We start from the raw sequence: 12,356 nt of genomic DNA, 5'->3' as shown, positions 1-12,356 counted from the left end.
GCATCTTAAAAATCTGTAGACGATTGCTTTGAACACTTTTGCTGCCAGAATACATATTTGGAACCATGTGCAAACAATTTTGCTTCGCTCTAACTGATACAAGTCAGATCCTGCATTTTTGGTTTCATTATACAGTGGAAACCCGCAATAACAAGATCGGTTGAGAAAGCAATAAGTTTTGTTTCCATGAGAACTTAGTTGCTGCGAAATTAGACAGCACAGATAGGGAATGCGTCACAATATGAAACTTTAATGTAAAAATTCCGTTACCCTGCTTTAGCAAGCCCTTCTCGAGCTCATAGGACCGCATTGCCGTCAGCACAAACTGTGCCCCACGCATCGGTCAGCGATAACGGCTCTGCCATAGAGCAGTATTCTCAGACGATCGCCTTCAGAGGTACAATCACTTTCGCAAGATTTTGCGAGACTTGACATTAAACACAGAACAACAGTAGCCCTCCAGCACATGCTGTCGCCTGTAGATGCTGATGCGTCCAATGTCAAGCGCGAAGCTGATAGTATCTTGTATCCCCGAAAGCAATCGACCGAGAATACCGCCCCCTTCGCACAAACCTACTTCTGGCGACGCCAAATCCGCACGCAATGCCTGTTCAGTGGTAACCAGAATTTTGATGCAGGGAGCGCGTATGCTCGGATGATCACTCAATCATGGCCGGGTGCGTTACAGCCTACGCGGCAGCAGCCATCTCAAGCACCAGCAACAAGTCCACGTTGCTGGATTTCTTTGTGTTTGCTACACTTTCCTCACCGAGGCACAGATTATACACTGCACTAGATATGCAAACACATGTTGGTAGAGACATGCGGCTGTGTCAGAGACGAGCAATCAACAAACAAGATGGCAGCCGTGACAGGCTCCCGGTCCACCCAATCACTTCAGCCACTTGGTTGTTTTTTGTAAACAAAAACGGTGGCACCATGAATGTGTAATGTGGTAGTATTTTATGCAATTGAAGCGCGAAGCAAAGGTATTTGAGCACTTTTTGGAGTCTGCTTGCCTTGTGCAATTAGGCAATATGTGGGGTAACGCTGTGGCGAATTTCGTTGATGCGGGATTGCAGTTCAGCAACATTTTGTTTTCGAGAGGTACGAAATACATTGAATCCTATGGGCATTCACCGGTGATATGAAATTATTTCATTGTCATGAGAATTTCACTGTTGCAGAATTTCATTATTGGTGTTTCAGCTGTAGCAGGAGAATATCTCTACTGACCAACCAAATTTTATATTTACTTCATTACATCAAGGTTCGACTGTGCTTGAATGCACTTGTAACAGACCATTGTTCACCAGGAAAACAAAGTTTATTCTACACAGGCCCAATGACTGCTGAAAATAGGCATTGCATTTTATGGCTGAAGTAATGCTACTATTTAGGCAACATTACTTATAATTTAGCTAGACTACTACAGTGAGTTCTATATAACCCTTCTGGCTTTGTTTCTTAGAGTTTTTAGGTTAAAGGACAAACAGTATCAAATGTGGCTAAGACAAAACATATTTTACCAAAACTGTCCATAAATCTACTTCGTGATAAATAGTGAAAGGAATAATATGCTCCTAAACTGAATCTGTTATTAACCCATTTGCTTCGGACCACTCAGCGCTCAGCCATGGCTGGTGTTCCGCAGCACATTTTCCTGCTTCGTTGAGTGTGTTCTACATTGTTAAGTAAACTGCTCTAAAATCTGCTACAGGCATCGCATTTACAAAATTGCTGATTTGCTTTGTTCACACAAGGCTGCATTAGATGCAGTAAAAAAAAACAACTCTAAAGTGAGAATAAAATATGTTTGAAACACTCAGGAATGCGGAGTGCACTTTTGTGTTTTTTGCACTTGGAATGCCTCTTAGGCTTTTGAACTTGGTCCTCGAAAACTAAGCACAGCATCGAATCGTTCTGCTTCACTGTTTTCAGTGGTATGTGCTGAAAAAAACGAGCCCATCCGAAAGCCATCCTGTACAAGTTTTTTCAAGCATGGTGCTCTGGTTTTAACGGCTACAACTAAGCAGAATCTGGCAAACAGGAAGCTTTCCACTGTTTTACAAACAACCTCTGCTGAAAGTCTTGACAAATATGTCCATCTAATGTGCAAAGCTCTAAACAACTAGAAAATAGCCTGCAATATGCTGCCATCTATGAAAAACAGCCAGAAATAGCTGTTCTTTGAGTTGCCAACAGCTCGCTGGCTGTGGAAGCGAATGGGTTAAGCTTACTTCAAGTTACATTGAAACATGAATGACTTTTTCAGCTTGCCATTATGGGCCCCTTGTGCATGCATATAAGATTGGATGCACTGCACTTGAAAGAAGAAGCTTAGTCAGTTGCTGATACAGAATTCGATATAAGCAATGTTTAACACTGACACCACTCAGAGTTTTCCATATTAATTGGCTGTATAACAGGGCTGGGATAGTGTAATAATTCCAGTCCAATTTTTTTTACTTCTCACACTTTGTTAGCGTTCTGAGCAGCACCCCACCTACATTATTACAAGGATCAGCTGGCTGTGAGTGGTGGATTCTAAAACAAATAGAACTGAGCGGGAAAAATAATTCTACGTTATACTAACCTCGTTGGTTATATCCTAGTTTTACAGTTCCAGCTGAAACAAGGTTTCTTCTCACCTAGCCTTGGTTAAGAAAAGCAAATAAAATGAGGCAGTCACATACAAGATCAGGTTCCTGAGGTCAGTTGAGTAGTTGCGGGACACCAGATCCATCGACTGCTGCAAGTTTTCGCGCTGAATCGCCGCCATGGTGTTGCAGGCCAGAGCAAGTACCAACTTCCCCAAAGAAACCAAGTCTTCTTGCTGCGTGTTTCATTTTTACTTTGTTTACACAGATATAAAAGTTCAATATGAATATGATCTGTCAAATCTACATTCTGGGTGCAATCAACAACGCAGTGGACACCTGGCACTTGGGCCCTATTTCCTGGCTATCGGGTTAATGAGCTCAGAGGTACTTGGGACTCTCTCGAAGTGGAAGCGGGACTACTACAGGGGAAAGCCAAAGGCCATGGAGGTATCTGGATATAAATTAGTACTCCTGTCGCACACATTTTTAAAGACCACAGAAACCAAGAAGTGAAATCCACGAGCCCCATCGGCTCACCTCCTGTAACGTAGCACATGGGTACCAGTGAAGCTCGCAGACATCAAATGGTTGCGTTTCAATGATGTTTAAAAGTGAACATAACAGAATTTTGCACTTATTAATGCTTTGTTGACACTGAAAATTAGCAACAAGGTTGCATTTTTTTTATTTTTCTTTAGTCTGCACTGTTGAATAAAATACTTGGTGGTGCTGTTTGCTCAGTTTATCCAGACTTTCACGTTCAAATAGGCTGGGAGACCAATGCACATTTCTGCAGATACACCTCCTATGGGGAAGTGTGCAACCAGTGGATGAACACGGAAAGCAAAGATGCGAAGTGTTTCACAGAACAATGTGGACGAAGAAATGCAATCTTGTTGTTAAAGTTCTGCAATAACAAAGCAGGGGTACATACAAAAATCTTTTAAAAATGTTAGATTAAACCCCAGGTACAGAAGCCACTGATTAGTAGGTTTGATGAACAAGAGCACATTTTAAATTATGGGGCTTAACGCCCCAAATTTTTACAGTAGGTTACAAGGGGTGCAATATTAGAGGGCTCTGAATTAATTTTGATCACTTCTTTTTCTTTAAACATGCACCTAAAACCGAAGTACACAAGCGTTTTGATCCCTCTGAAATGCAGCCATTGTGATAGGGCATAGAAACCATAGCCCTGTGCTAAGCAGCAGAACACCATAGGCACCAAATCACGGCAACGAGTGCAAGAGTACATGAACGCACAGAACTGTCGACAATTGTCGACAGTCCAGGGGCAGTTTTAAAAGGGGGTAATGAGAGGGTGAGGGGAGACGACTGATGCGCCCCCCCCCGCCCCCCCTTCCCAAGGAATATGGAGAATCATGCTCTACCTCTCCAATACAAAAATTCTGGTGCCACCTCTGTGGCTATCCCAGCCAAACACCCCCTACCCACATAGTAGTTAGGCAAGAGGTACCTGATAGTGAGGCACAAGTGCCTTCGCACTGGGCACAGCTGAGTCAAATGTGAGCACGTCCATGATGCCACAGCAGTTGAGGCGCAGACGTGACTTGCCCATGACCAGAATTTTGGAAGGCTCAAAGGAACGGCATGCTAAGCCCGCTGCATGGATGGTACGCAGCACCGAGCTCAACTGGACCACAAAGGCCCAGATAAGGCTCTCAGGCAGCAGTCCGGCATGCTGGCGCAAGGAGCCCAGAGCTGCAGCGCAACACACACCAGCCAATGAAAAAACACCGAAAAGAGGCACAACTGTTGTTGTTCTTGTTTTATACATTTTAATATCCAAAGAAATGAATGCCTGTCAGGGCGACAAATCACAATTTAGTAGCTTGTACTTGCAAAGCCAATACCACACTGAAGCCTCGCTCATGCAGGAAGATTTCCAGTCGGTGACAAAATTGGCGACACGAAAATGAACGGCATGCGACAGAAAAATGGCCTTATTGCACCGAGTGGTCTATGCCCAATTTTTACGAAAAAAAAGAAGAAAAAAGTGTTGCTTGTCGCAAGCCAATCAGAATGCACCATCGCAGGAGAACAGGGGAATAGGGGCGGAAGCTGCTCTCGCTTGTAAACATCCAGTCAGTCATTTTGCAATATGACACAGGCATATTCAGCCGCATTATTGTTTGCCGATATACTTGCTGGTGCTGAGTGAACTTATGGCATGCTTTGTGTGAAGAGAAGTCTGCACAGCAAGTGTAATGTGTGCATGGACGTTATGTGCATTAAATAGCTATGGACTAAGTGTACATGTGCGTTTGCAGTGCTCAAATCTGGCTTTCACTATGGATATGTAGTATTTTCTTTTTCTGCGCTGTCACATTAGAGAGTAAGAAAGTGATTTATGCTGGGCTGTGTGTATGTTGGCATGATGCAATGCAATTGATGAGCCCAACCGACGTTGTGTGCTACCACATGTATACAGTAGACTTACGTTAAAATGCCAAAAAACACTTCCGATTGATTTGGCACTATTTGCCGTATTTTAACATGCCCTTGAATCAAACACACTCTCACTTCCTATGTGTCCACAGTAGAAAACCAAAGTAGAAACAACATTAAAGCATCTAAACAAAGTATAAATATAATGAAGACCCAATGTTTTAGCAAAATAATGGGCAAGGGTCTAAGATGTTGCACCAACGGCAGCCGGTTTCCTTAAGTCAGCTTCACTTCAATACACTTTTATTATGTAGTAAAGCGTAAGAACATCATGGGGGTGCTTTTGGTTTCACGTCTGATCGCACCGCATGGGCAATCTTCAGCCCAATTTTCTTGGAAAAAAAGAAAGACACACATTAGAATTGAGCCAATACCGTAATCAGACATGACCTACACTTATTGCTTGAAATATTTGTAGAGCAGGCTGAAAATAAGGAGTTTGAAAGGAGGAGACATGTTTTCAATGAATTCATTGTCACCCAAGTTCCACTGAGACAGACGCTGTCACTAAGAAGGTCGTTATTGGGGTCACCATAGGTGTCAGATGCTTGCAAGCTGACTGGTCAGGACTGAATTATGCAGTGAAGGCCAATTTTAGTATCAAAATAATGAAAGTTTGGGCCCATAGCAGGGTGGGGTCTGGCACTTTTTGTCAAGATCAAATGAACCGAAAAATCGAACTAACCGGAGTCCTATTGACGAAAGTCTACTTTAGTAGAGAGCAGCAGTAGTCATAAGTACTGTAGCGGTAAGCACAAATGACATGGTATTGTTGGCTAGCATATCGTCGTAGCTACAATGCGAGTGCGACTTTTGTGGAAGCTTGTCACCGTATTTACCCACATTATATAATGTCTGCATTTGTTGTGTGCACAGCGTATTTAGACCTTTTGCATACGCACATTGCAAATACTCTTGCACTAACCATGCATTCGGAACAAACTTGCAAGAAGTGATCTTGTGAGCTTCGGTGCATGCACAGCGTATCTACCGAGAGTTGGTAGGTGGCAATGAACATTTTGTCACGCGTGACGAGAGCTCTAATGTGAACATGTCCACTATGTCACTGATGAGATCCTGCCGGTGTGCGTGGAAGAAAGTTTCACAGTGTGAATGTGCCTTTTCCACATACGTATTCAGAACTTCCCTTTCAACTGCTGCCTCAAAGTAATAAAGCTGACTGTAATCATGACTGTCTTGATTTTTTTGCGAAAAGTGATACACTAAATATTTCAATATCTGTGCCACTCTGTCAATAACTGCAAATACAGTCGCCGACCGATTTTCCGGACTCCAAAAATTCGGACACGCCCGATTATTCGGTCAGCTTCCAGCACCGCCATTCTCCCCATAGACCATAATGTATAACAACTGCCGAAAGTTCGGACACCTTGCAACCTCTCGTCTGATTTTTCGGACGCTCCTTGAGCCAACTCAGTCAAGAGCACCATGCACCGACTCTGACCGGTGCATGGTTCGACTTGCTGAACGCCATTTTTGTTTTGAACGGAGCTTCCTTGATGCCCTACGAAGTGGCGCTACTGGAAATCCCCGCTCATCATCATCGTTTGTGCCTAGTTCGATAGAGTGGCTCTGCAGTGGTTCCAGTTTCAGCTTAGTAAGCCATGTCAAGACAATCCAGCAGCTGATTCGTTTCTTCGCGCATGACGCTGCAAAAGGGCCACATTTTTTCGTTTGTGTGACTGGTGTCGGCACAGTGGTGTTTGCTTTGTGTGCTGTGTCGAGGTTTCGTTGATCCAACGCGGCATACGGAAACACTGCGTCAAGTCTCTAATGGCGCCGACAGTGCCCGCGCAGACTGCGCTGCGGAATGCCGGCAAGCGGGTGCCGGGAGGCCCAAGATTTGTTGCCTTCCGATGTGCTCCCTACCGATGCGGAAAATGTTCTGCCGAGACTTACGCAGTGGTTGCATTGCGATTCCAGACACCGTCTCATTGACAGTTTCACAGGTGCTGACACTGCTGTACTGACATGCGCAGAACTCGACGACGGCGAGATCATTCGTCAGGTTTCTGCTGCACCGCCGGACAATGACCAAGTCGGAAGTTGACGCACCATGTGCTACGCTGCCGTTGCATGCGGAGCGTGTACAAGCAGTGACTGTGCTTTCAGCCGCCTATAGTGACCGTACGACCCTCTCCGAGATTCAGGCTTATCTGATTGCGCGTAAATGGAACAGCGTGCAACGGCGCATGCACGATTTCTTCAAGCCTACTGCCGAGCCCGAATAAGTGCGTGGAAATAAAGGATTTCATTTTTTTTTTCTTAATCTGCTTTTTCGGACACCTGCTTATTCGGACATTTCCGCAGTCCCCGTGAGGTCCGAATAAACGGTCGGCGACTGAAACTGCCATTCTGTACAGCTAACCAAAAAGTTGTAGTTTAATTCTTGAATTTTGGGGCAGGCTTGAGAAGGCATTGCAGGCATGTAAATGTGCTAAAGAGACGAGGACAAAAGAAAGGACAAGAGACAGGTCTTTTAGACACATTTACACATTTACATTTAAATGTGCCTTTATGCACATTTACATTTAAATGCATCTACGAGACACGAATGAAAGAAAGGACAAGAGACTCTTCTCTTAGGCGTATTTACATGCCTGTAATGCTGAACCAACTCGCCCATCTAGCTGTGTTAGGGGGCATCATGATTATGGAATTGAAATCTTATTTTTCAACCCATCTTGATGAAATTACGCATACTTGTTTAGTTTCTCATTCTGATTTCAAGCATTATTTAGTTTCTTATGCAGATCAATTATTTCTCAATTGTTTTAGGCCTCATGAGAGGAAATGACAAAATAAATATATTTTTAATAAAATAAATAATTTTAATGCATGGACCAATAGCCAAAAAACTAAAGATGCAGTAATGCAAGAATTTAAAATAAAAAGGTCAATATAAGTGCTATCATAATATACTGAAGTTCACAAGTATTGCTGAATGGGTGAATTGGTGCATCATATTCTTGTCTTGCTTTAGGGCAACTCAGTTCGAGTATGAAGGAAAAAGGACAGACAGGTGACAAAATGTCACCTTCCTTCATACTCAAATTGAGTAGCGCTATAGCAAAACAAGAACACTGAAGTTCACTTCATGCAATGTGGGAACGATTTGGCAAGGAATAGACCAAAATAATTAAATTTTCAACCCAGAACTTCAGAACCACACAAAGTTGAGCTAGTTGGTAGGGATTCATTGTGAGAAAAGGCAAGGCATGCAGACACAGACACAAAAGGAGAGAACCAGAAAACACAAACGGCAGTGCTGTGTTGTTGGTGTTTGTGTTGTCTGGTTCTTTTCTTTTGTGTCAGTGTCTACATACCTTCTTTCACGACACAACTTTAGAACCTGCTTGCATTATACCACTTATCATACACATGTCTTTCTATTGCAAAACAACAAGTTTTGATTCTGTTCACTCTTGGTGCTGAGATATCAATGCTGGCACAGATTGCAAGGAGTACAAAAATTTCATGTCAAGAAACATATTGATCCATGGCAAGAGGTACTTTAAATATTATTGCAAAGAGATAGACTTCGAAAATGTCAGTCCTAAAAATTATTTTTAGCAATTTTCAACATTAGGTACAGCAACATAGGCAAATCTCAACATAACAAAGACATTGCAAATTGTTGGACATGAGTAAATCTAAAATGCTTACCTCCGACATCGGCAGGTAAAGAATGTATGCTCATATCAAATATCGGATACAACAAACGCACTTTCTTGTCAGATGTGACTTCATTATAACAATTAACAGAAGTACTCACAGATTTCGATTCAACAATGAAAAAGCAGGCACTTCAACATGGAACAGAAAATGTTATCTATCCCATCCTCACATGGCCGTTTTTAGAACAGAAAACATGCACGCACTCACCAGGCTTTCCATGAGAAAAAGGCCTCGTGAGCCCATTGGAAGGCTGGGGATAGACAGGTGGGCAAAAGCCATTCAGCGTTGGCATGGAAGGCTGGTTGAAGTACTGGCTCATCAGGGTGTCCGCACCAGCATGGTAGTCATAGACAAACACCATTGCTGCACAGCAAGGCACACCCCCCTCTCACCAACCTGCCGCCCACCACAAACGAGTGCTTCGCTAGCACCTTCAACTTACAGTGATCTCCAAATGCCTTAGTGGTGAAAACCTCCCGCAGGTGCACAAGATTGGAGTGCTGCAACTTCTTCCAAAGATCAACCACTGTCATGCACTTGGTGTTGCCGAGACGAAAGCCTGTGCCGGGCAAGGAGGACCAGTCAGGTAGGCAAGCAACCAAGAGAAACTCTTCATATTACAGCTGTTCTAAATCACCACAACTCACTGCACATTTAACAACTACTGTTACTGGTTGTTTGATTAATGGAGTGTAAATCTCACAGGAACTCCCACAGTCAGGAGAGATGCCACAGTCTGGGGCCTGCGAGTTAATTTTGATTACCTGGGTGTTCTTTACCATGCACCGAAAGCTCAGCATGTAAGCATTTGTGCATTCTTCCCTTGCTGATAAGCAGCCGCCATGGCTGAGAGTCAAACACGCAACTTCAAGCTCAGACAACTATAAATGCGATATACCTTCCTATAAGAAATCAACTCATGACTAAGTAACTGGACAAGCTGATTCATGGCTTTATGAAATAGTAACAGTACAGGAGATGAGACTAAAGAGACAGCAACTACACTGCTCCTTCTTAAACTACTTTTTTCACCTTTTTTTTTTCTTTCCTGAATGAAACAAAGTTTGCCTAAAACAGTAATATTGAAACTATGGGTGGGCAAACATTCGAAGTTTCGAATATAAATAGATTACACAGTAACTATTCATATATGAAAAAGAACTATTCGGTATTTTTAAATATTTGAAACTAAATATGTCGCAACAACCATCTGGTAAAGTCTTGTTACTGTTCTGTGTCAGCTAAACAAAGCCTTGAATACTATCAGAAGTGAAACAATAAAAGTTTTCAAAGGAATGCCGAAACAAAACAGATAATGAAAAAGTAGAGTTGAAGCGTAAAATTGACAAAGGAGACAGGGAACCGAACAGAGGCAAGAGCTATGCAAGGCTCGTTTTCGGATAATGTTAGTTTTGTTTTTGGTTTCACGGCGGAACCTGTCATGGTTGCTTAGTGGCCAAGGTGTTGGGCTGCTAAACACAAGGTCACGGGATCGAATGACAGCCACGGCGGCTGCATTTTGATGGGAGCGAAATACGAAAACATCCATGGACTTAGATTTAGGTGCACGCTAAAGAACCCCAGGTGGTACAAATTATTCCAGAGTCCTGCGCAGTGGCCTGCCTCATAATCGGATTGTGGTTTTATCACGTAAAACCACATAATTAAATTCAATGGTTTCACGGCAGAAGCTACACGAAACCTCTCGGGAGTTTTGCTTGTATAGTGTGTCATTTACTGTTTTTAGCAACCTAGTTATGCAGCATTTTTATCTTTTATGGTACGACAAATAGTGTTTCCTTGCAACAAGCCCTTTCACATATGTCGACTGCACACAAGTCCTTCAGAAGCGTTTCTTATATATAAAATTATATCTTCTGCTAATAAGACACTAGGCTTTTTAAAGAGTAACTTCCATCAGGCTCCACCAAATGTAAAATTGCTTGCATACAAATTGCTTGTTCAAGCAAAACTGGAATGTACATCTGCTATCTGGAGCCCACATCAAGCCACCGTTCTCATTACAACGCCGCCCCAGTCAACCGTAGAGTAGCAGACGAACAGCTCATAAAAGCAACACCAACAGCGAACGGTTGAAAGTGAGTCGGCGCAGGCGACTCCCATAGAAGTCTGCTATCTGTGCAGGTCTGGAGTTCCAGTAGGTCATGGTTGTGGCGTCGTGCAAGCTAGGACTCGTGTAATGCCAAAGCTCAGACAAAAACCGGGTGCTCAACGTAGAAGAAAAATTGGACATCATTCATGCAAGCGAACTTGGCACGAAGAAATCGGCACTCTCACGTGAGAGGGATCTACCGGTCACTCAGTGTGTGGCATTGGGAATGCGAAAGAGAAGTTACTCAGCAGTGCTGCAGCGAACGCGAAAAAATGTCGACTACGATGTTAGACTTTCTTTTCAGAACCATATACACCAGCCGTCTCATTTTATTGCATATGATGTGTTTCTTTGGGTTTTTTTTTCTTGTATCTAGTTTGTTTTTTCTCTGATAATTTTTCCCTCTGCAAACGAGCGACAGCCATTATCTATCTTTCTTTCTTTCTTTGAATATGCATGCTTGATAGAATGCCTTTAACCCTTTCAGTGTCAGGCTTTTATCTCGGATATTATAAAACAAAAACAACAGTTTACTTTCGGTTATTCAAAACAGTAATAAAATGACATGGATAATAGCAAATGCACTCTTGGTATGGTTCACGCATTCCTATCCTCGTTTTCTATCCCCTACCTAGTTTTGTTCTGATGTGAATGCTTCTGCAATAGTGTCACGATGAAAAAAAAAAAAGGCTCTATAAACGTAAGACAGATGGCACAATTACGCAAGAGCGGTTCTTGCACTATGGTGAGAATATTTAAATGAAGAAGCGCCGCGGTGGCAGTGCACTAAGTCCGAAAGCCACCCCTCCGATCAGCGGATGCACACTCCATGTAGCGCAATCACACCCACAATGGGGCGGCACGTTCCGCAGTCCGCTAACAAAAAACAAGGCTGAGTAAATTGAGAGAGATGGGAAAATATGCTTCTAGAAATACCGTATTTACTCGCATAATGATCGCACTTTTTTCGCCAGAAAAATTGACGCAAATTCAGGGGTGCGATCATTACGCGGGTTAAATTTCCCACGAAAAAAAAATTTTTTTTTTTCGTCCCGCGTTTGCTGCGGGATGCGGGTGCGGGACACCAAAACAAAAATGGCGGCCGGCGGAGCAAGCCGAACGCGCCAAACGCGATTTTTTTTTCTTCTCGTGAGTACATTACGTGCATTCAAACAGTTTCTTCCGTATCAGTGATGAATAATATCGTTAATATCGGCAAGTTTGCGGCAATAACGTAGCCATGTCCACTTTGAGGGGACAGAAACAGATGGGCGCACTTAGCTGCCAGTGACAGAAATGCATGGCCGGTGTGCTGCGGAAACTGCGGCACCGGTTTCACTACTCTCCTAACACGGCACGTTTCCGCTAAGGGTGGGCGAATATCTTAGCCGTGTTACAAGCGTCGGCGTATAAATAGGGTACACTTTTAACGTATCCGTGTAAACGTGGCTACTATCATTGCCGCGCGCGAT

The 12,356-nt window shown here is 43.2% G+C and overlaps 1 protein-coding gene across 2 annotated transcripts in view; it reads right to left on the bottom strand.

The window, feature by feature from the left end:
• PAN3 (Poly(A) specific ribonuclease subunit PAN3) overlaps positions 1-12,356 on the bottom strand; it is a 41,159-nt gene that overhangs the window by 15,121 nt on the left and 13,682 nt on the right. For both annotated transcript variants that reach the window (XM_070535132.1, XM_070535133.1), the window contains exons 9-12: positions 9,214-9,330; positions 8,979-9,134; positions 4,081-4,325; positions 2,697-2,836 (exon numbers count right to left, since the gene is read on the bottom strand). In XM_070535132.1, the coding sequence (XP_070391233.1) occupies positions 2,697-2,836; positions 4,081-4,325; positions 8,979-9,134; positions 9,214-9,330 (658 nt within the window). The remainder of the gene's footprint in view (positions 1-2,696; positions 2,837-4,080; positions 4,326-8,978; positions 9,135-9,213; positions 9,331-12,356) is intronic.

The sequence above is a fragment of the Dermacentor albipictus genome, chromosome 3 (assembly GCF_038994185.2).
Source record: "Dermacentor albipictus isolate Rhodes 1998 colony chromosome 3, USDA_Dalb.pri_finalv2, whole genome shotgun sequence".
Lineage (NCBI taxonomy): Eukaryota > Metazoa > Arthropoda > Arachnida > Ixodida > Ixodidae > Dermacentor > Dermacentor albipictus.
This window is presented reverse-complemented; position numbering and strand designations above follow the sequence as displayed.